At 42.7% G+C, this 26,691-nt stretch overlaps 1 protein-coding gene across 2 annotated transcripts in view; it reads left to right on the top strand.

The window, feature by feature from the left end:
- Positions 1–26,691, top strand: part of uso1 (USO1 vesicle transport factor) — a 97,177-nt gene that overhangs the window by 47,077 nt on the left and 23,409 nt on the right. The window contains exons 9-15 of one of the 2 annotated variants that reach the window (XM_072495230.1): positions 1,246–1,424; positions 5,557–5,697; positions 12,853–12,941; positions 14,449–14,603; positions 16,840–17,045; positions 21,334–21,354; positions 26,141–26,251. In XM_072495230.1, the coding sequence (XP_072351331.1) occupies positions 1,246–1,424; positions 5,557–5,697; positions 12,853–12,941; positions 14,449–14,603; positions 16,840–17,045; positions 21,334–21,354; positions 26,141–26,251 (902 nt within the window). The remainder of the gene's footprint in view (positions 1–1,245; positions 1,425–5,556; positions 5,698–12,852; positions 12,942–14,448; positions 14,604–16,839; positions 17,046–21,333; positions 21,355–26,140; positions 26,252–26,691) is intronic. The other variant, XM_072495232.1, reaches the window with a different exon arrangement.

Here is a 26,691-nt window from a genome sequence, read left to right as displayed (position 1 = left end):
TGATGATAACCAGAGAGGGCAGCACGGTGGCGCAGTGGGTTAGCCCTGCTGTCTCACGGCGCCGAGGTCCCAGGTTCGATCCCGGCTCTGGGTCACTGTCCGTGTGGAGTTTGTACATTCTCCCTGTGTTTCGCCCCCACAACCCAAAAGATGGGCAGGCTAGGTGGATTGGCCACAATAAATTGCCCCTTAATTGGAAAAAATAAATTGGGTACTCTAAATTTCAAAAAAAAAAAATGATGATGATAACGAGAGGGCACACATTTGTGATTAAAGACATAACTTAAGATATCAAAAGCATAGTTTTGGTCAACATTGCCAGCACATCATTAGTGATTTGTTCAATCTTTCCCACAATATATCCATCTACGGTGATTATGTCTGGCTGGCAACCTGTGAAACATGGGCACTCCTTACTTCCTCAAAGTGACATTTTATTTTTAAAAAACACATACAAACATGTAGCTTGGTAATCGTAATGGAAAGTGTTTGTTCCAGATCCTCTGTTTCCACTACATGATGTTGGGTGAACTTCTAAAGAAATAGCTGCGTTTTGCAATGGTTATTGACCCGTTATCCTAGTCTATCCCGCCCATTAGATATGATTGAAATGATCCCATTCTAAAATGGGCAAAATCCTCTACGCTGCTAATTCAGATAATCTGCAGATAGATTATTGAGACCTTCCAAGCCTCTTTTAAAATAATCTTTATTGGTGTCACAAGTAGGCTTACATTAACATTGCAATGAAGTTACTGTGAAAAGCCCCGAGTCGCCACATTCCCACACGTGTTCGGGTACACGGAGGGGGAATTCAGAATGTCCAATTCACGTAACAAGCCCGTCTTTTGGGACTTGTGGGAGGAAACCGGAGCCCCCGGAGGAAATTCACGCAGACACGGGGAGAACGTGCAGACTCTGCACAGACAGTGACCCAAGCTGGGAATCACACCTGGGACCCTGGAGCTGTGAAACAACCACTGTGCTACTGTGCCGCCCAATCTGGACCTGGACTTTTCTCCTCTGGCAAAAATACACATCTGCACAGTCGTACAATTAATTTTAGTCATCAATGCTGAATAATCGTTTGATAAACTTCTGCCCCTTAATTTACCAAAGCACCCACATGGATTTTCTGCCAAAAGAAATGTCAGTCCTATAATTTTGAGTTTTGTGAAATTTAGGGCACTTTATGACTTAATAAATTGCCATTTCTTAAGTGTCAAACTGCTTTGTGTCTTTTAGGCATTGTGGTTGAAGATTGTCTTTTGCTGCTGCTCAACTTGATGAAGAACAATAGTTCAAATCAGAATTTTTTCAAGGAAGGTTCATACATTCAACGCATGAAACCTTGGTTTGAGGTTGCTGAAGACAATTCTGGTTGGTCTGCACAGAAAGTGACAAATCTTCACCTGATGCTGCAGGTAAGCAAATGAAATGTTATACAATACTGAATAAAATCCTCTTGATGCAGCAAAGTACTGCCGAGTCATTTAGTTATTTTTCAAGCGTAGTCACTCTTCTATTGTTAGTAAGTAGACCAGTTAATTTACCTCCAGCAAGGTCTCATTAAACAGCGATGATGCAAACATGTAGTTACTCTGTTTTTATAATTGAAAGGTGAATGTTGGCCAAGACATTGGCAAAAACGTCTGGCTCTTTGACACAATATCCTTTAGAACCAGCTGAAAAGGCAGATGGGGCCTGGGCTTAACCTCTGTATTGAAAGGCAATATGTCCAACAATGCAGTCGTCACTCTACTTCTCTTGCCATTGCATTGATTTATTCAGCCATGCCACTTTCTAGCGGCCTGGAATCTTTGACTATCTAATTCTAGTATCCATTACTTTGCTAGAGACTGAATTGTCCTGACTGATAACCCAACATTGTTACTATCTTGTCCACGGAAACAATGGTTTCATTATTTGATGTAATTACAGAGTGATAGCTCAGCTCATGTGAGCTGTGCGACCCATTCCATCAATTACTTTTCATGTCCTGAAATCTACCTGAAGGTCATCAGATATTAACATAATTTTTGTAGGTTGTCATGATTTGTTTAAAGAAAACAAAGCCACAAAAGATGAATTCATGTCATTGCAATTCCACATTGATTTTACTTTAACCATTGATGCTTAAATTTCTCTGAACTGAAGTTTTCCGTGGATATTTCCAAATATATCTGCCATTAAACTTTGTAAATTGGTGCAATGTTCATGAGTTCCTTTTCATAAAATTGAGAACTCGGGCAAACTTTTGTGAAAATGACTATAATGTAGAACTTTTTAGTGAGGTGCACTGCTTCAGAAAATATTTTTTTAATATCTGATTTTTAAAATCTAATAGATGCATAAAACATACAAATACTCTCCTGGCACTAGTCATCCTGCAGAATGTGAGAATCGAGCTTTAGACCTGTGCTGGTCCATTTTACTGTGCACATCATTCTAATGAGTAGTTTGGATATTGTTATGGGCCAGGGCTTAGAAACTCCAAAGTATCATGAAGCTCACCTGACCTATAACTGTTACGTTGAATTTGGTTGGGATGAGCACATTAGCCTTCACTTCAGGTGTGATTCATCAGACTTCCTAGGTGCTTTTATCAAAACAAAGTTTATTATAAGAATGTAGCTAACATATATAAACCAGTTAGCAAGAATTTATCAATTACAAACATGAAAAAACGCACAGCAGCTACAGTAATCTATGTATATAACTCTTAATGAATCCCCCTTAGCTGTTCCAATTCAATAAAAATCCAATAAAACCAAAACCCCTGTCAAGGGCGTGGCCCAGCACACTGTAATCTCACTGGAATGGGGTGGTCCTTTTCCTGAGATTCTGGTCCAGTTTCCAACCAACAGATTCAAAGCTCCTTCCAGAAAGCAACTCTGGCTTTGAGATTACCAATGTGCTTTCCATTCACTGGAACAGCTTTAAAATAAAACGGAGAAAACAGGAAAACTTCCTGCAACTTAACACGGTGCTGCTTCTTCTGCGGTCCAAACGAACAAACCAAAAAACGGAACCCCGTCTCACCTGACAGCCACAGCCCAGCTCCACCCACAAATGACATCACTGAAGCCGTGCTACAAGCCATGTGGTCGAACAAAACCTTTCTTAAAAGGACACTCGCATGACAGTATTCATTGCTGAAGGTCTCCCTACAGCATGTTTGTTTAATTTGTCTTATTTTTACGATTTCTGCATCAACCACTTGCTACATTGCAGCACTGAAACTTCCCAAGTATTTGGTCTGATTTAAGTAGCAAGTGAATTAGACCATAAGATATGGGAGCAGAATTAGACCATTCACCCCATCGAGTCTGCTCTGCCATTGGATCATGGCTGATATGTTTCTCATTCCCATTCTTCTGTCTTATTCCCATAACCCCTGATCCCCTTATTAATCAGGAACCGTTTCCCTCTGTCTTAAAGACGCTCAGTGAATTGGCCTCCACAGCCTTCTGCGGCAAAGAGTTCCTCAGATTCACCACTCTCGGGCTGAAAAAATTCCTCCTCCACCTTTGTTTTAAAGGATCGTCCCTTCAGTCTGAGGCTGTGCCCTCGGGTTCTAGTTTTTCCTACAAGTGGAAACATTCTCTCCACATCCACTCTATCTAGGTGTCGTAGTATTCTATAAATTTCAATAAGATCCCCCTCCCCTCATCCTTCTAAACTCCAATGTATACAGATCCAGAGTCCTCAACTACTCGTATGACAAGCCCTTCATTCTGGGGATCATTCTTGTGAACTTCCTCTGGACCCTCTCCAAGGCTAGCAGATCCTTCCTTGGATATGGGGCCACAATATTCCAAATGGGGTATACCCAGAGACTTTTCCAGCTTCAGCAGTACATCCCTTCTCTGTATTCAAGCCCTCTAGGAGTGAATGCTAACATTGCATTTGCCTTCCGAACTTCCAACTGAACCTGCACGTTAACTTTAAGAGGTTCCTGAACTCGGACCCTTCAGTCCCTTTGTGCTTCAGATTTCCGAAGACCGTTCCCATGTAGAAAATTGTCTATGCCTCTTCTTTCTAACAAAGTGCATAACCTCACACTTTTCCACGTTGTATTCCATCTGACACTTCTTTGCCCACACTCCTGGCCTGTCCAATTCATGTTTTTAGCAGTGGAGGTGGAGCCAGAGAATTAAACAGCTGGAAAAGGGAGAGCAGCTTCAGAGTGAGAAACATCTCACCTGAAAGATGGCACTTCGAAAGTGCAGCACTCCCTCAGTACTTCACTGTAGTGTCCGCCTTGAATTTTGTGCTCCAGTCCTGAAGTGAGAATTAAACTCAACCTTCCGACTCAGATGTTTAGAGTGCCACAAACCATGTCATGGCTGTCATCCACACTACCCTCTAACCAAAATCACCTATGATGATGCGGCACCTTTCCCATACACCCAACAGACCATGTCTCTTGATACTCTGCTACCTACATTCCAGTGACAAGAGCCCACGTAGAAAACTGCACTGATTTAGCATTGTGGCAAGCTTCTCGACCACAACTGATATGGGGTGGTGGTGGGAGTATCATGGTGATATGTAAAGTTGCTCCTCTTGAGATTGGAGCTGAATTGCATTATAGCATTAGTGGGTGGAGTATCTTGGCATCCAATCATGTTGAACCTGACCCGGGACTACCTCGTGTTGAGGCAATGTGCTGAAAATAGAAGGTGTTATTTTTCTCATCACTCTCAAGGCTTTTGTCATGACTTATGTGGGAGATGATGATGATGTGGTAATGTCACTTGACTAGTAATCCAGAGGCCCAGGTTAATGTTCTCTGAACATGGTTTCAAATCCAACCACAGCAGTTGGTGGAATTTAAATTCAATTAATAAATCTGGAATTGAAAGCCAGTCTCAATAATGGTGCCATAAAATCATCATCAATTGTTGTAAAGAGCCATCTGCTTCACTAATGCCCTTTAGGGAAAGAAATCTGCTGTCTTTACCTGGTCTGGCCTACTTGTAACTCCAGACTCTCAGCAACGTGATTGATTACGTTTCTGTATCGATGTGCCCAGGTCCAATTCCATCAATCTCCCCAGTTGTTTGTTGATGTTTCTAACCGTGAGGTGGTTAGTGTTCTGCTCCGCCAGGCATCTACCTGATGCATCACAATTTATTTCGCTTTCTGAAGAATTGCTCATCTGCTTTCCTCCCCACATCGAATCGCTAACTACCCAAATCCACATCAGTATCTCTAGAATGCAGTTCTTAAATAACCCCATCAGCGTCTCTATCTTTTAACTGATGCATTTACCAATACATTTAAGGAACAGACGATTTTAAATTTTATGCTTCTAAAGAGATGTCATTCAGACTTTGAAAGCTTGCTCGGGAGAGTTAGTTAATTTTATATTTTGGGATACTGCCTGCAACTAAAGCTTCAAAGTATATTTCCTGAGCGTTGCAAATGTGGCTGACTTAAAGAACAAATCCAGCTAACGAGAATTCCTGAACTGTTCTCTGTTCTATTCCTGGATTCCATCTGTGGAGTTCATTGATTGAAATTTCCTGTGATTTTTTTTTTTAACCTCAGTTAGTGAGAGTGCTGGTGTCTCCTGTGAATCCTCCTGGTGCCACGAGTAATTGCCAAAAGTCAGCATTCCAGTGTGGCTTGTTACAGCAGTTGTGCATAATCCTGATGGCAACTGGAGTTCCTGCTGACATTCTCACTGAGGTAAGTTGCATATCATTCGCAGCACAGACACTTAGCTCCTCAGCGGCACCTGGGTCTCTCCCATCTTGGGTCACCTCTATCAGATTACATAAATTGTAGAAGTTAAATTAAAATTTTCGTCAAGCAACATTCCTGAAAGTGACCATGCAGTTTGACAAAGGGTTACTAGCGACAATGATTATTTGTTGTACGAGCATAATACTAAAATATTACTGAATGTAATTTCAGTTTTTTGTATGTTGTGGACTTGAGCATTAAAAGCGTAGTTTTTCGTCAGTGGTAGGACTGCAATATTAAAGATATTGTGTTAATATTTTTGAATAAATTGCTATTGTTGGAAGGTGGAACTTTTAAGTGCAGTGCGTTCCTTGAAATTTTCCATGGGAAACGTAGGAAGACCCCATGATTGTACAGCCAGTACTTGTAGTCAAATCCCAGTCCCGGGCAGCTTTGTCACAGAATATCAATGTCCTGCTCCTCTTCACCTGAAGGCAGGAGAGAGATGGAAGCAACTGGGATACTCGTTGTCAACTTGTTTTCAGGAGGAGAAAAATGTTGGATTTTCATGGAAAGGAAGGTGTCCAATTTTAAAACATGAGCAGATCTTCTGAAGCCAGACCAGGCCGATGAGAACTATACAAAAGAGGAGAAGGAGTACATCATCTTTGACGCATTGAACCTGCTCCTCCATAAGAGGGATTCTCTAGCAGCAAGAGATGACTTTTGCGAACCCAACTTTCCAGTGCATGAACCTTGATTTAATATTACGACTAGCTTCCTTCTTAAGACTGACAAACATGTTGGGGGGTGATGGTGGAAATGGATTATTGTATAATGCTGGATTGCTTTTATAGGGTTAGAGGAAAGAACAATACAGCACAGGAACAGGCCCTTTGGCTCTCCAAGCCGGGACCGGTCATGATACTGTTAAGTAATGGGTTAAGAGACATTGCAATTAGTTCCCGTACCAGCCTCCCCGAACAGGCGCTGGAATGTGGCGACTAGGGGCTTTTCACAGTAACTTCATTTGAAGCCTACTTGTGACGATAAGCGATTTTGATTTTCATTTCATTTCAGTTGTCTCATTTATGTTAAGTATCCATTAATTGACACTGATGTGTAAAGGGGCTTCAGGTGGCCTCTGTCAGGTGATGTATCGTGAGAGTTTTGTGCAAAGGCTGTTGGAAGGAAATAAATGTGTTTGTGGAAAAGGAACAGAACTTTAGACTCTTCATATCACAGCAACTAAAACGTCTAACAATTGGTAGCAGAGGATGGTTGCTGTGTAAATGTGAAGGGTTGAAAGATACAACTTTTCCAGATCAAACCAAGGAGTGAGTCAGGGAAAAAAAAAGGGATATATGGCTGAACCGAGGATAAAGATGGCTGGATATGTCTATCCTCCCCTGAAAGGGAATCGTACGACCAATGGAGAAGTGTGGATTAAGGTAACTGCTTTGGGAAAGAGAAAACAAGGTATGGCATTGGCTCTTTCTCTACCATATGGCAGTAAAATCCGAAACAAAGTGCTTTCTGAGCTGGAATTGGAAGAGTTAGACTCAGAAGAAGGTCTGGAGACTTTATTACATTATATGGATTGGATTGGATTGAATTTGTTTATTGTCACGTGTACCGAGGTACAGTGAAAAGTATTTTTCTGCGAGCAGCTCAACAGATCATTAAGTACATGGGAAGAAAAGGGAAGAAAAGAAAATACATAATAGGGCAACACAACATATACAATGTAACTACATAAGCACTGGCATCGGATGAAGCATACAGGGGTGTAGTGTTAATGAGGTCAGTCCATAAGAAGGTCATTTAGGAATCTGGTGACAGTGGGGAAGAAGCTTTTTTTTGAGTCTGTTCGTGCGTGTTCTCGGACTTCTGTATCTCCTGCCCGATGGAAGAAGTTGGAAGAGTGAGTAAGACGGGTGGGAGGGATCTTTGATAATGCTGCCCGCTTTCCCCAGGCAGCGGGAGGTGTAGAATGAGTCAATGGATGGGAGGCAGGTTTGTGTGATGGACTGGGCGGTGTTCACAACTCTCTGAAGTTTCTTGCGGTCCTGGGCCGAGCAGTTGCCATACCAGGCTGTGATGCAGCCCGATAGGATGCTTTCTATGGTGCATCTGTAAAAGTTGGTAAGGGTCAATGTGGACATGCTGAATTTCCTTAGTTTCCTGAGGAAGTATAGGCGCTGTTGTGCTTTCTTGGTGGTAGCGTAGACTTGGGTGGACCAGGACAGATTTTTGGAGATGTGCACCCCTAGGAATTTGAAACTGCTAACCATCTCCACCTCGGCTCCGTTGATGCTGACAGGGGTGTGTACAGTACTTTGCTTCATGAAGTCAATGGATATGGATAAGATTTATAAGAAAGATGACTTGTTAAGTGCGTATGAAGCATGGTCGGATTTTGATAAGTTCCGTAAAATGGAGGATATCTCCATGGAAGGCTATATAATGGAATTTGGCAGACTATATAAAAGACTGCAGAAACACAACCTGGAATTTCCACCGTCTGTGTTGGCCTTTAAATTGCTTGACTGTGCTAGAGTGCGCAACATGGATAGCCTCCTGGTTTTGACAGGAGTTCAGTTTACTGATAAGGATACCTTATTCGAACAGATGACAAAAGCTTTACAAATATTTCTGGGGAAACATTCGATTCCGATGGCTCTGATGACCCAAATAGGTCAGCGTGCAATAAGGCAGAAAATGGAAGACTATAGAAGGAGACCGTTAAAAGGAAATTATGAAGACATAAACCCAGTTAGAACCTACAATAGGAAGATGAACCCCAGACATGCATGGGGCATGATAAATCGATGTTTTCGATGTGACTCTCAATATCATTATGCTTTCAACTGTCCAACTCGTTATGATAGAGTGCTTGAAGCGACACATGGCACGGAAGAGTCAGAAGAGGAAAGAGATAGTGACCAGAAAAAAGGCATTGTCCTATTGACGAGCAGTTTTACGCCGGTAATGAGGGTGTTGGTTGCAGAATCCTTCAACTGTGCTGTATTGGACAGTGGCTGCACATCTACTGTGTGTGGAATTGACTGGTTAAAATGTTACCTGGACTCTTTGAATGCTGAAAATCGTAACAAGGTTAAGGAATTTGAAAGTTCCACAAGTTTCAGGTTTGGGGATGATAATACTCTGAAGTCGCTGAAAAGAGTAGTGATCCCTTGCAATATTGCCGGAGTGAATCATTTCATGAGCATGGATGTTGTATCAAGTGAGATACCTTTGCTTCTGAGCAGACCGTCGATGAAGAAAGCACACATGAAACTGGATATGGAGCAGGATAAGGCAACAGTTTTTGGAAAGACGGTGGACTTACAATTTACACAGTCGGGACACTATTGTATTCCATTACTGACAAATAATATTTCAAGTAGAGTGGTTAAGGATGTGTTAATGGCAGTTGAAAATGGGACTTTAGCTGATAAAAAGCTTGTGGTATTAAAACTGCATAGGCAATTTGCACATCCGTCTCCTCGGAGGCTGAAACATTTATTAAAGGATGCAGGGGTAAGGAATGACGACTATACTAAACTGATAGAACAGGTTAGTGACCGCTGTGAAGTTTGTAGGAAGTACAGAAGGACACCAGCACTACCGATAGTAACCCTACCTTTGGCCAGGGATTTTAACGACATTGTGGCCATGGACCTTAAGATCTGGGTTAAAGCAAATAATATATTTATTTTGCATTTTGTAGATTTAGCAACCAGATTTAGTCAATCAACGATTGTACGAAGTAAAGAAAAGAGAGTAATTCTGGATCAAATCGTGGAAAAATGGATAGGGACAGGAATGGGTCCACCGGCAAAATTCCTTACGGACAATGGGGGAGAATTTGCTAATGATGAGTTTGGGGATATGTGTGAAAACATGAATATCAGAGTTATGCATACGGCTGCAGAAAACCCATTTGGTAATGGCGTCTGTGAAAGAAATCATGCTGTCATCGATGACATGCTTCGGAAAATTTTGGCAGATCGACCAAATTGCAGGCTAAATTCGGCTTTAGCATGGGCAGTACATGCAAAAAATTCATTGCAGATGGGTGGGGCTATAGTCCTTATCAATTAGTGTTTGGTAGAAATCCTAAAATTCCGTCCATTTTGGATGACCAGCCTCCAGCTTGGGAGGGGACTACAATTAGCTCTGGTTTTGCTGAACCTTTAAATGCATTACATAGCAGTAGAAAAGCTTTTTTGGAAGCAGAAGTCTCTGAAAGAATTCGCAGAGCTTTTAAGACATAACGTACGGCCATCAGATGCCATTTTTCAGCAAAGAAGCATGGTATACTATAAGAGAGACAATTCTAATGAATGGAAAGGCCCAGGGAAGATCATAGGCATAGATGGCAAAACAATTATTTTGCAACATGGTAATCAAACTGTTAGGGTACATTCATCAAGGATAATGGGTACAGAATACAAATTTTCAAATTTAGACAGAGCAGACAGACATGACGAGGAACCAGAGTCATCTGGTATGCATGTGTTTCTGTGGAGGAACACAGCACTTCTGATGAATTAGAACAGGCCATTTTTCCAAAAGGGCAATTGCCAAAAGCTGGTACAAAAGTGACATACTTGCCTGAAGGGTCTAGTCAATGGAAGGATGCAACTGTTATTAGTAGAGCAGGGAAGGCCACTGGAAAGTATAAACATTGGTTGAATGTACAGCATTCAGGGGAAGGAGTCAAGACAATGGATTGGGAAAACGAAGTTCAAAAATGGAGGGCACAGAAACGCAGTGCCGGTTCAGATAGTACATCAGATAGTGAACAGGTCCGCAGGAAAAGGTCAAGAACTATTGAAAGGACATCCCACAGCAGAAGGGAAAGATCAAGCAGTAGCAGTACAGAATGAGATACCAGGCGGGAGAGGGGACGTAGTTTATCAAGATCTCGGAACATGAGTAAGACTACGAATACTAATAGGAGTAGAAGCCCACATGCACGTGAGATTTTGGTGGCTTCAAATAAATTAGATGAAAAAGTTATCAAAGAAGCTAGACAGCAAGAATTGCATAGTTGGAATGAATTTGGGGTATACACGGAAGTACCGGATAGGGGACAAAGAGCTCTATCCCACAGATGGATTTGCACGGAAAAGGTTCTTCCGGATGGAACTTATAAGGCAAAGGCCAGGCTTGTGGCAAGGGGATTTGAAGAAATCTTAGAAGATCAGGATTTAAGGGTAGATTCACCTCCAGCAGGAAAGGTTATTTTAAAGATCTTCTTGGCTCCATCAGCCACAAAGGCATGGGAATGCAAATCTATAGATATAAAAGCTGCCTTTTTGCAGGGGCATCAGCTCCAGAGAGACATTTTTCTCCGTCCTGAAGAAGCAGCTAACATAGAAGGGGTACTCTGGAAGTTGAACAAATGTGGATTAAATGATGCATCTAGAGTCTGGTATTTTTCGGTAAGGTCAGTTTTGTTAAAGTTAGGCTGTTGCCAGTTGAAAGCAGATCCTGCAATGTTTTACTGGCACTATAAAGGAAATCTTTCTGGCATTTTTATGATGCGTGTCGATGATTTTTTTTGTGGGGTGGGACTAGTGATTTTGAAGCTATTGTAATCTCTGGTTTGAGGAAAGAATTCAGGGTTGGAAGTCAGGCTTCCGATGCATTTAAATATATTGGACTGGAAATTGGACAGACTAAGTAAGGGGCAACTTTATGTCAGCAATTTTATTTGGAAAGCATCAGCCCAATAGCAATTAGTCGTGGCCGAGTTTCACAAAAAGACACAATGGTTTCAAAGATAGAAAAAGTGCAACTGCGAAGTTTAATTGGGCAACTGAACTGGTTAGGTAGACAGACTAGACCGGATGTGAGTTTTGATGTCTTAGAGTTACAAAAATGAATGATCCCAAAGTGGAAGACATAATAAGAGCAAATAAAGCGTTGGCCAAACTAAAAATGTAGGAGTATGTTTTGAAGTTCCTGGTTTTAGGTGACCTTAGGCACTTGAAACTCATAGTTTATAGTGCTGCGTCCTACACAAATTTATGTGATGGGGTTTCAAGCGCAGGAGGTTTTATAATTTTCCTTTTGGGGAACAATGGTAAATTTTGCCCGCTTGTGTGGGAAACAAATAAAATAAGGAGAGGTAAAAAGCACTTTGGCTGCTGAGACGTTAAGCCTTGTTGAGGCGGCGGATATGGCCTTTTATGTAAGTATGATATTGACAGAAATTTTGTGATTACGGGATTTGGGTAATATACCTATTGACTGTCACATTGACAATAAATCCCGGTGGGAAAATGTGCACTCTACAAAAAGTGTCAATGAAAAGAGGTTACGGATAGACATCGCAAGTTTGAAGCAGATGTTGGACCGAGGGGAAATAACAAAAATTAAATGGGTCGACAGGAGCTATCAACTGTCAGACTGTTTTACGAAAAGAGGGGCAAGTTCACAGAAATTTTTGGATATTGTTAATGAAGGGCGGCGCTTGTTTCTGTGACTTTTTTTTTTCTCCAAAAAGAAAAGGGGGAAACCATGTGTGTGTTTTTGAGTTTCTTGAAATTTTGTTTTCACCTAATTATTTTTTTCTCCAAGGAAGAGGAGACTGTTAAGTAATGGGTTAAGAGACATTGCAATTAGTTATCTCATTTATGTTAAGTATCCATTAATTGACACTGATATGTAAAGGGGCTTCAGGTGGCCTCTGTCAGGTGATGTATAGTGAGAGTTTTGTGCAAAGGCTGTTGGAAGGAAATAAATGTGTGTTTGTGAAAAAGGAACAGAACTTTAGACTCTTCATATCACAGCAACTAAAACGTCTAACAGATACCAACCTTGGCCAAAACACTCGGCACTTCCTTGTGCCGTCCTATCCATCCTATCCTATCCATGTATTTGTCAAGATGCCTTTTGAACACCGTTAAAAGGCATCTGTCGGTGGAACTTCTTAGCATCTAGTGTCGTACTTGACCTGGGCGTACCTCATGTTGGGGCTATGGGCTTAGAATAGTAAGTGTTCTTTTGCTTCTCACCATCATCCATCACCTGGATCTCAAAATACATTTACAATGTATGCTTAACAACCTGGTTGTTGTAGCGTAGAGTATATTTAAGTACCCGTGATATTTGATTTTTAATTTGTCTTTTGTATTTCTATAGACCATTAACACAGTATCCGAAGTCATCAGGGGCTCCCAGGTAAACCAGGATTATTTTGCTTCTGTGAATGCACCTTCCAATCCACCAAGGTAAGCAGATTTTTTTTTTTTAAACCCTCAAAAGGGTTTTACTAAATGCTGGTTTGCTGAAGTGTCCAAAACTACCGTGTTGTAAATCTTGACCCCGAATGCAGAAATTGTGCATTTTCATTTTGATCATTTTTGTCAATTAAATCACACAAATAGATTGTAAACATGTTGAGCCTGTGAAAGTGTTTACATTTTAGAGTTCATGTTGCATCATTTTGTCCACTTCAAATTGAACGTTCCATCACATAAGTTTTTTATTGTCACTGAATGTAGTGCAACTTATTTTTTATGACTAGAAGGTACAAGTCAGTCTGTATTATCCTCCTGTATTTGTACTGACTACGTCAACCCAGGCAATGTGTGCATTATATTGATTTGGTGAAATACTAGTGCCAACTTCAAGCTGTACAGGACATTCATTAAATTGATTGGATTGGTTTTGTGAGTCAATAATAATATCAAGGTCTTCTGTTATATAATGCAGATGATGCTCTGAAGTTTGGACATGTTGAATAATGCTAGCTTTCGGCACTACAAGTGACAGTGTGATGAAATCCATAACAACCTGAACAGTCGCTTGGTAGTACAGAATTTGAATATTGTCCTGATGCGTGCAAGATAAAAAATTTCAACAACGTCTCTCTTTTCAGCAATATAATGTTTTGCATTCATTGCTGCATTGTGCACGTTGTAGACAAAAAAGTTCTGGACCTCCCCTGAACATTGAGAGAGTATCTTAACTGTTTTCACCTCACTAAAGAAAGAAAAGCAGCAATGAGATCTCAGAGAGGCAGTTATCAATTAATGATCATCTTTATTATCACATGTAGGCTTACATTAACACTGCAATGAGGTTACTGTGAAAAGCCCCGAGTCGCCACATTCCGCCGCCTGTTCGGATACACTGAGGGAGAATTCAGAACGTCCAAATTACCTAACAGCACCTCTTTCGGGACTTGTGGGAGGAAACCGGAGGAAACGCACGCAGACACAGGGAGAACTTGCAGACTCCACACAAACAGTGACCCAAGCCGGGAATCGAACCCGGGTCCCTCGTGCTGTGAAACAACAATGCTAACCAATGCTACCGTGCTTCCCACGCTTTAGAGATGCTTTTTGAAGGTAGGTATGGAGGTGCAGTGGTTAGCACTGCTGCCTCATGGAGCTGAGGACCCGGATTCAGTCCCGGCCCCGGGTCACTGTCCGTGTGGAGTTTGTACATTCTCCCCGTGTCAGCGTGGGTCTCACCCCCACAACCCAAAAAGATGTGCAGGGTAGGTAGATTGGCCACGCTAAATTGCCCCTTAATTGGCTGGGGGAAAAGAATTGGGCACTTAAAATTTTCAAAAAGAGCTGCTTTCTGAGCTTGACCCAGTGTTGACTTGTTGCATTGTTACATTCTCTGTCCAATGTCAGCCTATACTTGGTGTTCTTGAAATTTCAAGAAAGTTGTGTTCTTGAAATTTCCTTTTTTGAAGTTTATAAAATAAATCCTTTTCCAACACAGACCTGCAATTGTAGTGCTTCTGATGTCCATGGTAAATGAAAGGCAGCCATTTGTCCTGCGTTGTGCCGTCTTGTACTGTTTCCAGTGCTTCTTGTACAAAAATCAGAAAGGACAAGGAGAGATTGTTGCCACACTTCTTCCAGCAACTATTGATGGTACGTTTTCCTGCTCGCACAGTTTCCGGGACATGTCAGTAGCTGAGAAACTTCTGTGTAGGCTGTGATATTCAGATCCTTGAAATGAAAGGATAAGTTACCAAAACCTTCCTTTTCTTGGAAGAAAGAAAAAAGATATGGGGCGAAATTCTCCCGAAACGGCGCGAGGTCTGCCGACTGGCACCCAAAACGGTGCCAATCAGACGGGCATCGCGCCGCCCCAAAGGTGCGGAATGCTCCGCATCTTTGGGGACCGAGCCCCAACATTGAGGGGCTAGGCCGACGCCGGAGGAATTTCCACCCCGCCACCTGGCGGAAACGGCCTTTGTTGCCCCGCCAGCTGGCGCGGAAATGACATCTCCGGGCGGCGCATGCGCGGGAGCGTCAGCGGCCGCTGACAGTTTCCCGCGCATGCGCAGTGGAGGGAGTCTCTTCCGCCTCCGCCATGGTGGAGACCGTGGCGGAGGCGGAAGGGAAAGAGTGCCCCCACGGCACAGGCCCCCCCGCGGATCGGTGGGCCCCGATCGCGGGCCAGGCCACCGGGGGGGCACCCCCCGGGGCCAGATCTCCCCCGCGCCCCCCCCAGGACCTCCGAGCCCGCCCACGCCGCCTTGTCCCGCCGTTCAAAAGGTGGTTTAATCCACGCCGGCGGGACAGGCAATTTATCGGCGGGACTTCGGCCCATCCGGGCCGGAGAATCCAGCGGGGGGGCCCGCCAACCGGCGCGGCGCGATTCCCGCCCCCGCCGAATATCCGGTGCCGGAGACTTCGGCAACCGGCGAGGGCGTGATTCACGGCGGCCAACGGCCATTCTCCGACCCGGCGGGGGGGTCGGAGAATGACGCCCCAGGAGTCTGAAAGGTGCATAAAAAAGAAAGAGAGGATGCTGAGCAATTATGTTGGATCATTTTGTTTCCAATTTTGGGTGCATTCCTTGAGGGAGGATGTCAGGGCCATAGGAAGGTTTAAGAAGAGATTCATCTTGATGGCGACTGGGATGAGAGCATTCAGTTATGTGGAGACCAGGAAAACTGGGCTTCTTCCATTAGAACACCAAAGTTCACAGGACATCCTTTAGAAGTTTTCAGAATTACGTGGGACTTTGGAACAGTAAATGGCAAACAATTATTTCCACTAGTTGGGAGATGGAGGATAAAGAACAAAGAAAAGTACAGAACATAACAGGCCCTTCGGCCCTCCAAGCATGCGCTGACCATGCTGCCTGTCTAACCTAATACCGTCTACACTTCTGGGATCTGTATCCCTCTAGTCCCATCCTATCCATGTATTTGTCAAGACGCCCCTTAAATGTCACTAACGTATCTGTTTCCACCACCACCTCCGGCAGCAAGTTCCAGGCACCCACTATCCTCTGTGTAAAAAAAAAAAAAAAAAAGCTTCCCTTTCACATCTCCTCTAAACCTTGCTCTCGCACCGTTAATCTATGCCCCCGAGTAATTGACTCTTCCATCCTGGGGAAAAAAAACTCTATCCACTTTGTCCAAGCCCCTCATAATTTTGTAGACTTCTATCAGGTTGCCCCTCAACCTCTGTCGTTCCAGTGAGAACAAAGTGACTTTATCCAACCTCTCCTCATAGTTAATGCCGTCCATACCAGACAACATCCTGGTAAACCTCTTCTGTACCCTCTCCAAAGCCTCCACATCCTTCTGGTAGTAAGTTGTTAAGTTTGAGATTAACATTGAAAGAGAAAAGTTCAACAGAAGTTCTATTACGTGGAGGATTGTTTGGTTTGAGATGCTCCACCAGCAACAGTTACAGAAACTGATTTAAAGGGGAACTGGATGAATATTTTAAAAAGATAAACACTGAAGGGAAAAAACCAGGGAACAGGGCTCAGTCGCCAAATAACACTTTCCTGTGAAATTGATTCTTAGAATTACAGCACAGGCAAAATCATTACGAACTGCTCAATTTGAGCCTTCTTCTCAAACCTCACAACTCTACATAGCATCAACTGTAAGCAAGGTTGTTTTTATTAAGGTACAGTTGAAAGTATGCATCTTGTTAATACAACAGAATTTCCACTAATAAATCTTCGGTCTCTGTGGAATTGTACATTCTCGGATGTATTGTCATCAACCAACATTTTTGGCCAAAAAATATGTTGCCCTTCAAGAATAGCAGAGTTCCATTTTTATTCAGGTCTCATCCCAGTTCATGGTAATTTATACATTATTCAAACTTGATGAGGCATTTTGCTTTCTTTATTTAGCCAATTCCATCTCAGCTGGCCAGCTGCTCTGCGGGGGCCTCTTCTCTACAGATTCACTCTCTAACTGGTGTGCTGCTGTGGCACTGGCACATGCCCTGCAGGATAACTCCATCCAGAAGGAACAGTTGCTCCGGGTACAGCTGGCAACCAGCCTTGGAAATCCTCCGGTATCTTTGCTCCAGCAATGTACCAACATCCTGTCTCAGGTACGAGGTTGTGGATGTTACTAACCGTAATTGAATTCTGGGTTCCTGAGCTATGACCCAGGCTAACGTTTGAATTCCCTGTATTAATATTCAGCATTTTGGGAAATCGCCGATTCATCATAGAGCAGAGTGTTGGTGCTGCACCGTGTTTACTTCCACCCTGTGCATTCATTGTAATTTTGGTGCAATTTTGTGCTCTTATTGAAGGTTTTCGGGGAGTTGAATAATTTTCTATCAGGAAAGGTGGAGCTACATGACCTTTGGACTAAGCTGAAGAAAATACAAACTGATGACATTTCCAAATGGGAAGTACTTGAGAGAGGAGGGAAGTCACCTGCCTGTGCAGTGTATGGTTATAAAGGTGTTACCCAGATTTATCATTGTTCACAGAGTGGGGATGGAGATCAGTTTCTTAACTTTTTTTAGAGACTTCAATTTACAGTTTTTGAATTGCTATGAAACTCTCCAGCTGCTGGCAATGTGAGAACATTTCATGGGGCTGGTGAGTGAAGCTTTTGAGGATCGGACTGACTGTGTCCATCACAGCAATGTTACTCTGCACTGATGCCATTTTGGCATCACTGGGTGTAAACTGACAACTTGTAAAACCATTTGAGGTTCGAGAGCTTGTTCTTCCTGTTGGAGCAGAGGCGGGTTTAAGGATTAAACTTTCATCCTGGAAATGTTACCCGTCTCCCCAGAGCGAGCGTGTTGGCACTTTGTGAGATCCTTTCACTCGTGAGATCAGAATTCAGCCCAAGGCCTGAGCAATGAGTGGTCATTTCAGCTCAATGTACTTGACCCGCACAGAACACTCATTCTGCTCTTACCTACCTATGAGTCGTGCTGCAGGAGGGCTGCCCGAATATATTTTATACGGTTTCTTTAAGTGATGTGTTCCCAGAATTAATAGTTAGTTTTTCTCCAAGATCCAAGACACTACCCGAAGGATGTGGACGCTTTGGAGAGGGTGCAGAGGGGGTTTACCAGCATGTTGCCTGGTATGGAGGGTGTTAGCTGTGCGGGCAGGCTGAATAGATTCGGACTGTTTTCATTCGAGGGGTGACCTGGTAGAGGTCTACAAGATTGGGAGGCATGGATAGAGTGGATGGGCAGGCACTCTTTCCCAGGATAGAGGGGTCAGTGACTGTGGGGCATAGGTTTAAGGTCCGTGGGGCAGGTTTAGAGGAAATGTGCGAGGCAGTTTTTTTACGCAGAGGGTGGTGAGTGCCTGGAACGCGTTGCCAGGGGAGGTTGCGGAAGCAGATACATTAACGGCGTTCCAAAGGCATCTTGACAAACACATGGATAGGACGGGTATAGAGGGATACGGCACAAGGAAGTGCTGAGAGTTTTGGCCAAGGGTGGTATCATGACCGGTACAGGCTTGGAGGGCCGAAGGGCCTGTTCCTGTGCTGTATGGTTCTTTTGTTTTATTTTAAGGACTGCAGTTAATTGTAGTTTACATCTGTGATTAACGTATTAAATCTTTTTGTCGAAGTGCATTAATGACGAATGTTGAGGTGCATAGCTGCGATGTGTTTTACTGAGTTATAAAATACAGGCGGGAGAAAGGGCTGTTAGGTCATACTGGTACAGTTACATGTGGGAGGGAGCTCATGAAGCGCATAACTGAATTTACTACTGAATCTCTGCAGGAATACTGGAGTTGTGTATCATGCTTCAATTAAGTATTCCAGGTACTCTATATCCATTTCCAAAAGGGTAAAACTAACTATTCTATAATTGGAAGCTTTGTTTAACATTGGTGTTTATGACACAGCCCGTGGTTTATATCCAAAGACTCCCGAGATTGAGGTTTCCCTCTTTTCTTGTGTATCCGTGCAGCAAAGCAGTGTATGGTTTGTGAAATGTCAATTTCTGCATGCCTGTGATATATATTTGTAGGGGCCTATAATTTGGAGTTATTGCTGGTGGTAAATGTGTCGACAACAATTATATTTGAGATATATAAATAAGGCAGGAGAATAACTTTCATTGTTCTGTGCAGGACTTGAAAGAGTCCATTTATTTTCAGTCTAAATTGCGGATAATACAGAAGCAAGCTTGGGTCACCATTCTATCCAAGTAAATGATTATGCAGCTAAAGGCAATTTCTAAACAATGTCACCAGCCTGTCCAGTAAAATTGTTTCCTAAACACTCTTTTATATTGCCCGTTAAATTACTTGGCTTGTTTCCTGTAAACCGTACAGCCTTTTGGTTTATTTGATACAGTTTTGTTTGTCCATCAATATTAAAGTAATTAGCATCAAAGTGAAAAGTTCCTGGAAGCCCATGAGTAAGAGATGGGACTGGGAGTCCGGAGACATTCAAAAGTGAGAGAAAAAAAATCAGGGAAACCAGCTGAGTGAGAAATGCAAAATTAATCTCCCAATAACCAGTTGAAGGTGAGGGTGGAACTGGGAAAAAAAAACCTGGAAAATCAGCTCCAGACTGCCACCCACTGGCCACTGCCTGCAATTGTATCGCAGTTTGGCAAATTGGTGGGAAATGTGGACGTCGGTGCAGAATGTCCTGCAGAAATAGGAATAAGAAAGTGAGAAGACAGCAGGAACTTTGGATGTGCACTTCTGCTACACTCCTAGGCTGTTCAATCTTAGTCAAAACGTAGTTATTCATAGAATCCCCGCAGTGCAGAAGGAGACTATTCAGCCCATAGAGTCTGCAGCGGCTCCCGAAGGAACACCCTGTCTAGACCCATTTTATCCCTGTAACCCCACCTAACCTTTTGGACACTAAGGTGAAATTTAGCATGGCCAATCCACCTAACTCACACATCTTTGGATTGTGGGAGGAAACCCATGCAGACTCTTTCATGCACAGGTTGCCACTTTGGTCCATAATGTGCCCTACTCTTTCCCTGGTTACCCCTTGGCCTTCATATACTTATAAAACATATTGGGATTTACAGTTATTTTCCCCGCCTGTGTCTTCTTGTTCTCTCTTCACTCTCCTGATTTAACTTTTATTTCTGGTCCATCTTTGTCCTTTTCCTTAACTACCTTAAATCTTATGGTCACAATCACTGATTTTAATTAGTCTGTCCACTGGTTCTATTTTTAACCGCAGCCAGCGAAGCTTTCCTGCCTCCTCAACCCTATGTCATTGAACTCTCCCTATCACCATTTCAATTCCTCTGTGATCAGTCCCTCCTAACCGCTGCTGTAAAACAGAACCTGCAGCTTTGCATTCAGATTTTTAGTCAGCTGCGGCAGAGACAGTTTTTCCTCCCGGCCCATGTGATTGGAAACAAAAAGTTTACATTATAAATCACCTTTTCACAATCGCAAGAATCATCGTCACTCGAATTGTGGCCATTGTTGCAATGTCGAAAATGCAGTAGCCAATCTGTGCACAGCAAGCTCCCACGGACGGCATTGCAGTAATGCCCAGATCATCTGTTTTAATGGCGTTTGAAGTTAAAAGGACCAGTGTGTCCGTGAAAAGGCCCCAAGTCAGTTCACACATGTACTTGTGTCATGGCATGGCAACCTTCAGACTTACACCACCTGTGCACTGTGTGCATGCTGGCACTTCTGTTCAATCCAGGAATTGTGGTGCAGTACAGGCAATTGTCCAGTTCTTTTGCTCATCTGTAGGACTATCGGAGGAGGCCATTAGCTTCTCTATGTAGTTTTACCATGCTCCAATGGCAATCCAAAGATTTTGATGTTGGAGGCAGCGATTATCCCTCAAAAAGAAGTTTTGCAGTTGCTGCCACGCCTGCAGGTATTGACAGATGTAAACCGGAAGGCAATGGCTAGTCCTCCTGGGATCTAACTGCCCCACCTAGATCTGCATCGCCCCGTGTAGCCCTCCCAATGGGCAAGGTCTGCAGCCTGGTAAAGTAGCACTGTGCTGAATAAGTCGCCATTTCGACAGGAACGCAAACCAGATTTATATTTCCTACGGAAACTAGCCAGTAATGTAAAAGTGGAATAAAAAACAAAAATGCTGGAAATACTCAGCAGGTCGGGCAGAATCTTTGTAGAGAGAAAGAGTCCATGCCAGCAGAAGAATTCTGAAAGCTGAAACAGTTGGAAATACACGGGGGTCAGACAACCGGTTTGGGGAAAACAATTAAAAGTCTCACAAGAAATAGCAGCACATTCGACCCTTCAAGCACCGCTCTGCGACTTTCAGGAATAAAAAGAGGTTATGACCTTGCGCATCTTGGAAGTACCAGCTTTAACATGAGAAAATTGATTAAAATGATTATTTTAAGTCTTTTTTTATGTTACTTATTTTTGCTGTATGATTTACAGGGAGATAAGATCAACAGACGGGTAAGTTATTTGGCACAGAGACCGTTTGCTTGTTGCAGCAGGGATCTTTTCTCTTGCCTTGAATTGAGCTATTTTCTCTAACTGCATTGAGTGATTGAAGCACTGTCCTGGGTTTCTGTGTTCTATGTTTAGGTTGTTTGGGCTCTGTGTAACATGGGAGTTTACATTGAGTTTCTTTTTGTGTATTTGCGAGCGAGCATAACTGGTAAGAAAGAGGAGTTGGCTTTCTCACTGATCTTCCTTTCCTCAAGGGGGCAGCGTGCAATAAGAAATGAGTTTTTTTTTCCCAGTGTCAAAAGGGTTATTGGATGATGGATCACGGGGCTGTGCAGGAAAACCTGCACTGTGGGCTAAATTGGATAGATCTTTCAAAGGCATGACATGCCAAACTACCCTGTCTACTGCCTCGACATGTCTGGTACAGACGATTGATGCTGAGATCTGGATTACCCGTGTCTGTACAATACAGGCCTCGCTTATCATAGAATTAGAATTTACAGTGCAGAAGGCCTCGTGAGTAATTGAGAATTCCTACTCCTGCACAGCTAGACAAAACCATTACCCATTTAAACATGCAACAGCCCCGTGTACAGTTCACTTGGATTCACATTAAACCATATGGCGATTGAATAACGGCAACTTGGCACTAACATAATGTAGATTTTTGATGTTGGTCTTTTTCTCTTTCTGTTTGTGCTGCTTGTTCATTCCAGGCACATATCTGCAATTTAAATGTGAACATATCAGTTGTTACTAAGCTCCAGTCGTTTGCTTTTTGCCAATTCCCTGCACAGACTGACCATCTGGTGCATACAGGGCAGTTTCACCCCGTGGCTGTTGTGGGTTGCACTGGCACTGACCTTGAGATTAATGCATGTTGGAATAGTTGGAGGGACCAGCACTCTGCAACCCAACATATAATTGATATGCGGGTACTTGATACAAGTGTGTAACACAAATAATCTTGGAAAATGGAGCATTCTTGCAGCACTAACATTCCATTCGAGCCCATTTTTGCAGGTATTTTTAAGCTAATTTATTTTCCCCCATCGCTGTGGCTGGGTATGCAATTGTATTTGTTAAACCATAACCACTGTTGGTGCAGCATTTTGTGTTTTGCTGTGTATTAATAATCCTTGGTGGCTGAATGGCTTTTGGGTGGGTGTTTCTTGTGCTACACTGGGGAGTGGTGATTGGCAGATTTGTCGCTGCTTGCGGTTGTCATTTGATGGTCACCTGTCTGCAAAACGTTGCTGCTTCAAATTGATGTAAGCCAGTTTTAAGATATTAATTGCTTCCCTGCTTGGTTGTGCTGCTTCACTGCTGACCTCTCCTGCGGTGTATCCTAATAAAAATAAATTGCAGGAAAATATGAAGCAAGTTATTGATAGAGACTGGTGTGTTAGACAACTCAAAACATCGGTCATATCACCACTGCAGCAAAATCTGGGCCATGAAATTTGGATTTGATGATCTGTCAGAAAGATAAAGCTGTTATTAAGGGTTCATCTTCTGGACCATCAACTTATATAATTCTAGACATCTCTTTTTGTAACTAGTTCAGACATCTCCAAGTACTTGACAGAGCATTAACTTATCTGATATGCTTAATGTACTTTCACATACAGTCTGCTTATAATTCAAAGCCTAATTCAAATGATCTGATCTAATTTTTTCTCAAATTCCTAATTTCCTGTATTGCTCACATGGCTGAATACAAATTATTGAATAACTCAATTGTTTTAGCACAAAAAATGACTTTCAATCAGCAGGATTAGACTGCACAAGCAGTCTTAGGGAAGCAAATTCCATATTCTAGAGTCCTGGTATTTGAAATATTTCAGTCTAATATTATTTCAGTTGTTTAGGGGGGGTAAAAAACAAATGGCTAACTCTTGGACGGACGCTTGGCAAAGATTCTGCTGTTTGCTGGCAAAATTGAATACTTTTTCCCCCTGCAAGAATCAAATTCACAGCCATGGAAGTGATACCTATCAGTGCTCTTATATATAATATGCTATATCCATGCAATTTCTCTTGTATTAGCAGAGATGGGGTGAACTCACTCACTTGGATGTACATAGAGAAAATGGGCCAGGCTTGGTGAAGGAAAGAACATGTCTTACATGGTTTGACCATGCGTGCGGTTCGACCATGCGTGCGGTTCGACCATGCGTGCGGTTCGACCATGCGTGCGGTTGACCATATTTTCAGGTTGCCTCATGTTTCACCATTTAAAATATTTCAGTTTAACTTGTGCCAAATTAGGGGAGGAACTATCAATTACATCATACTTAAATGATAAGGAACTCAATATATATGATGATCTATCACCACCTGTTTCTGAGGCTTATGTGGAGGCATTCTCTGTCCCTGGAGCTGATGGCCATCTTCGTAGTGAAATGTAGAACATGTCAACAGTTAAACATTGTGGCTTAGTACAAAATATGCATTATGCAATTTAATGTTGGAGTTGACAATTACATGAAATAAGGACGCCATTTAAGATAGTGGTCCGGATTTTCTTTTCGTTGAGGGTGGTTAGTCTGTGGCATTCCCTTCCCCAGAGAGCAGTGGAGGCTGCTGGGTCATTGAATATAGTCAAGGTGGGGTTAGGGAGATTTCTGATAGACAAATTAATCAAGGGTTATGGGGTTCAAATGTCGAAATGGAGTTCAGATAAACCATGATCTTGTCAAATGACAGAGCAGTCTTAGAATTTATAGAATTGCAATAGTGCAGAAGGAGGCCGTTTGGCCCATCGGGTCTGCCCCGACCCTCTGAAAGAGCACCCCACCAAGAGGCAATTTAGTGCAGCCAATCCACCTAACCTGCACGTCTTTGAACTTTGAGAGGAAACCGGAGCACCCGGAGGTAACTCATACAGACGGGGAGAAAGTGCAAACTCCACACAGACTGTCACCCGAAGTCTGAATTGTATCCGGGTCTCTGGTGCTGTGAGGCAACAGTGCTAACCACTGTGCCGCTCCCGTCTTGAATGACAGAATGGCCTACTCCTGTCCTGAGTCCTGTGTTCCTATAAGTGTTAACTGACTAATTCAGGTTTTGTAATCTGATCTTGGACTCACCAAATTTTGCAACTGGCTGTCAGTTGGCTCTCGATTTTGGAACAGTAGCAATTTGAGTTGCACTTCATTAGAATGAACTTTCCTAACCAAAAGAACAGAAACAGGAATTTAAAGATGTGTTTTGAAAGATTGAGCAGGCTGAGGTCTTTTCTTTAAGGTAGAGCCAACTGAGGGGTGACCTGATGGACGTCTTTGAAGATCTTGGAAATGTTTGATGGGGCCAAATTAAAAAGAAGCATTTGGACTTGTGGGGATATCCAAAACCCAAGGTTCTAAATATAAAATACCCAATAATAAACTCAACAGGGAATTCAGGAGAAACTTCCAGGGAGTGGTGAGACTGTGGAAAGCATTACCACAGGGAGTGGGTTGAGCTGATTAGTATGAATGCATTTCAGGACAATTTGGATAAGAATAGAGGGACAAAGGATTAGAAGTATATGTTGATAGGGATTGATAACTATGATGGGCGTACCATCACTGGCATGGACCAGTTGGGCTGTATACCCTGCTTGTGTTTACTCAACTTTACTCCATTTCTTTTGGGCGTCATCTCCAATTCCAGTACCTGTTACATCTTGGATCATCCTTTTTGTATGAGTTTTGTGCTGCGCAGCTGGGTCTGTCTTTCATCTCAGCAACAACATATTTATATAACCCCCCCCCCCCCCCCCCCCCACTAATAGAGTGAAATGTCCCAAGATGCTAAGTAACAGTAATTTCCAGTTAAGTAACCCTTTCAAAGCTGTGATGTTAATAAGGTGGCTTGATGGAACAAGCTCTGTATAAGGACACTTGTCTCAGCAATTGTAAACACCTTCAGCCCGCTGCCTGGGTGTAGGTCAGGTGTTGATGTCAAAAGTTCTCCACCCCTTTGAATGTGAATATGGGAAAGAAGGGAGTGAATAACTCATTAACCTTGCATCAGAAGACTTGTTTGCCAAGCAAGATGGTCTACTGATAGTCCAATGATTAGGCTGGATTATTAGCCTGTATTATTGTGTGATGGTAAATTGTACTGATCGAGCAAACCCTGATTGTGAACTGGTGCTTGGCATGTTAACTTGCTGTGGAAACATCAGCTTAATTTGTTGGTGATGTTACTTGGGCTGGTTTAGCACAGTGGGCTAAACAGCTGGCTTGTAATGCAGAACAATGCCAGCAGCGCGGGTTCAATTCCCGTACTGGCCTCCCTGAACAGGCGCTGGAATGTGGCGATGAGGGGCTTTTCACAGTAACGTCATCGAAGCCTACTTGTGACAATAAGCGATTATTATATTATTACCAAGTTCTTTCTCAGTCCACATTGGCTCGCAGAGGTGGGAGTGTGGAAAACACAAATTTCTGATTCTGATCAGAAAGCTGTGGTTCTAATCCTGGGTTACACTATGTTTAGATACTGGGCAAATGGATATAGAGGACTGTTGGAGCTGTACTGCTGTTGCACATCCAGAATATATCTAAAGCTAGATCCAAACCTGCAATAGATATCCTTCCTTTAACTTTTGTACAGTTTAGAATTAATGGGTCTTTAACCAGACCAGTAATATTGTTTTCACAGCTTTGCTCTATCCTCCAGCACTAAATATTATAATTGGTTGTATTACAGACTATCTGACAAACCCAATTAACAGCTCCAAGCTTTCACTTGAAATTTAGAACCGTATCATTGCTAACGTTATGCTGTTCAAATTCAGGGAAGCAAGGTCCAGACGCGGGTTGGCCTGTTGATGTTGCTGTCCACATGGATGACCAACTGTCCTATCGCTGTGACTCACTTCTTACACAACCAGACAAATGTCCCTTTTGTATCCTTTTGTGGGTTGTTTTCAAGAGTTGGAATGATCAGTTGAACGCTTGAGGATAAGTATTATGGTCCCAGACCAGACCCCAACAGTGGCTAGGATACTGGCCCAATATTTTAATTTTGTAAGACTGAGGAAAGGATACTTGGCTCCAAGAGTGATTGCACGAAGAAATAGAGATAAGGTGTATTAAAAACAAACTTTTTACAAATTTGTTCAGGGGATTTGTTGCCCAACCCAGAGGGCATTTAAGAGTCAACCACATTGCTGTAGGCCAGACTAGGTAAGGTCGGCAGATTTCCTTTCCTAAAGGACATAAGTGAACCCACATGGGTTTTTACAGCAATCAACAATGGTTTCATGGCCATTCCTGGACCTTTAATTCCAGACTTTTAAAAATTGAATTCAAATTGACCAATCTGTCATGGTGGGATTCGAACCCA

The sequence above is a fragment of the Scyliorhinus torazame genome, chromosome 3 (assembly GCF_047496885.1).
Source record: "Scyliorhinus torazame isolate Kashiwa2021f chromosome 3, sScyTor2.1, whole genome shotgun sequence".
NCBI classification, from domain to species: domain Eukaryota; kingdom Metazoa; phylum Chordata; class Chondrichthyes; order Carcharhiniformes; family Scyliorhinidae; genus Scyliorhinus; species Scyliorhinus torazame.
This window is presented reverse-complemented; position numbering and strand designations above follow the sequence as displayed.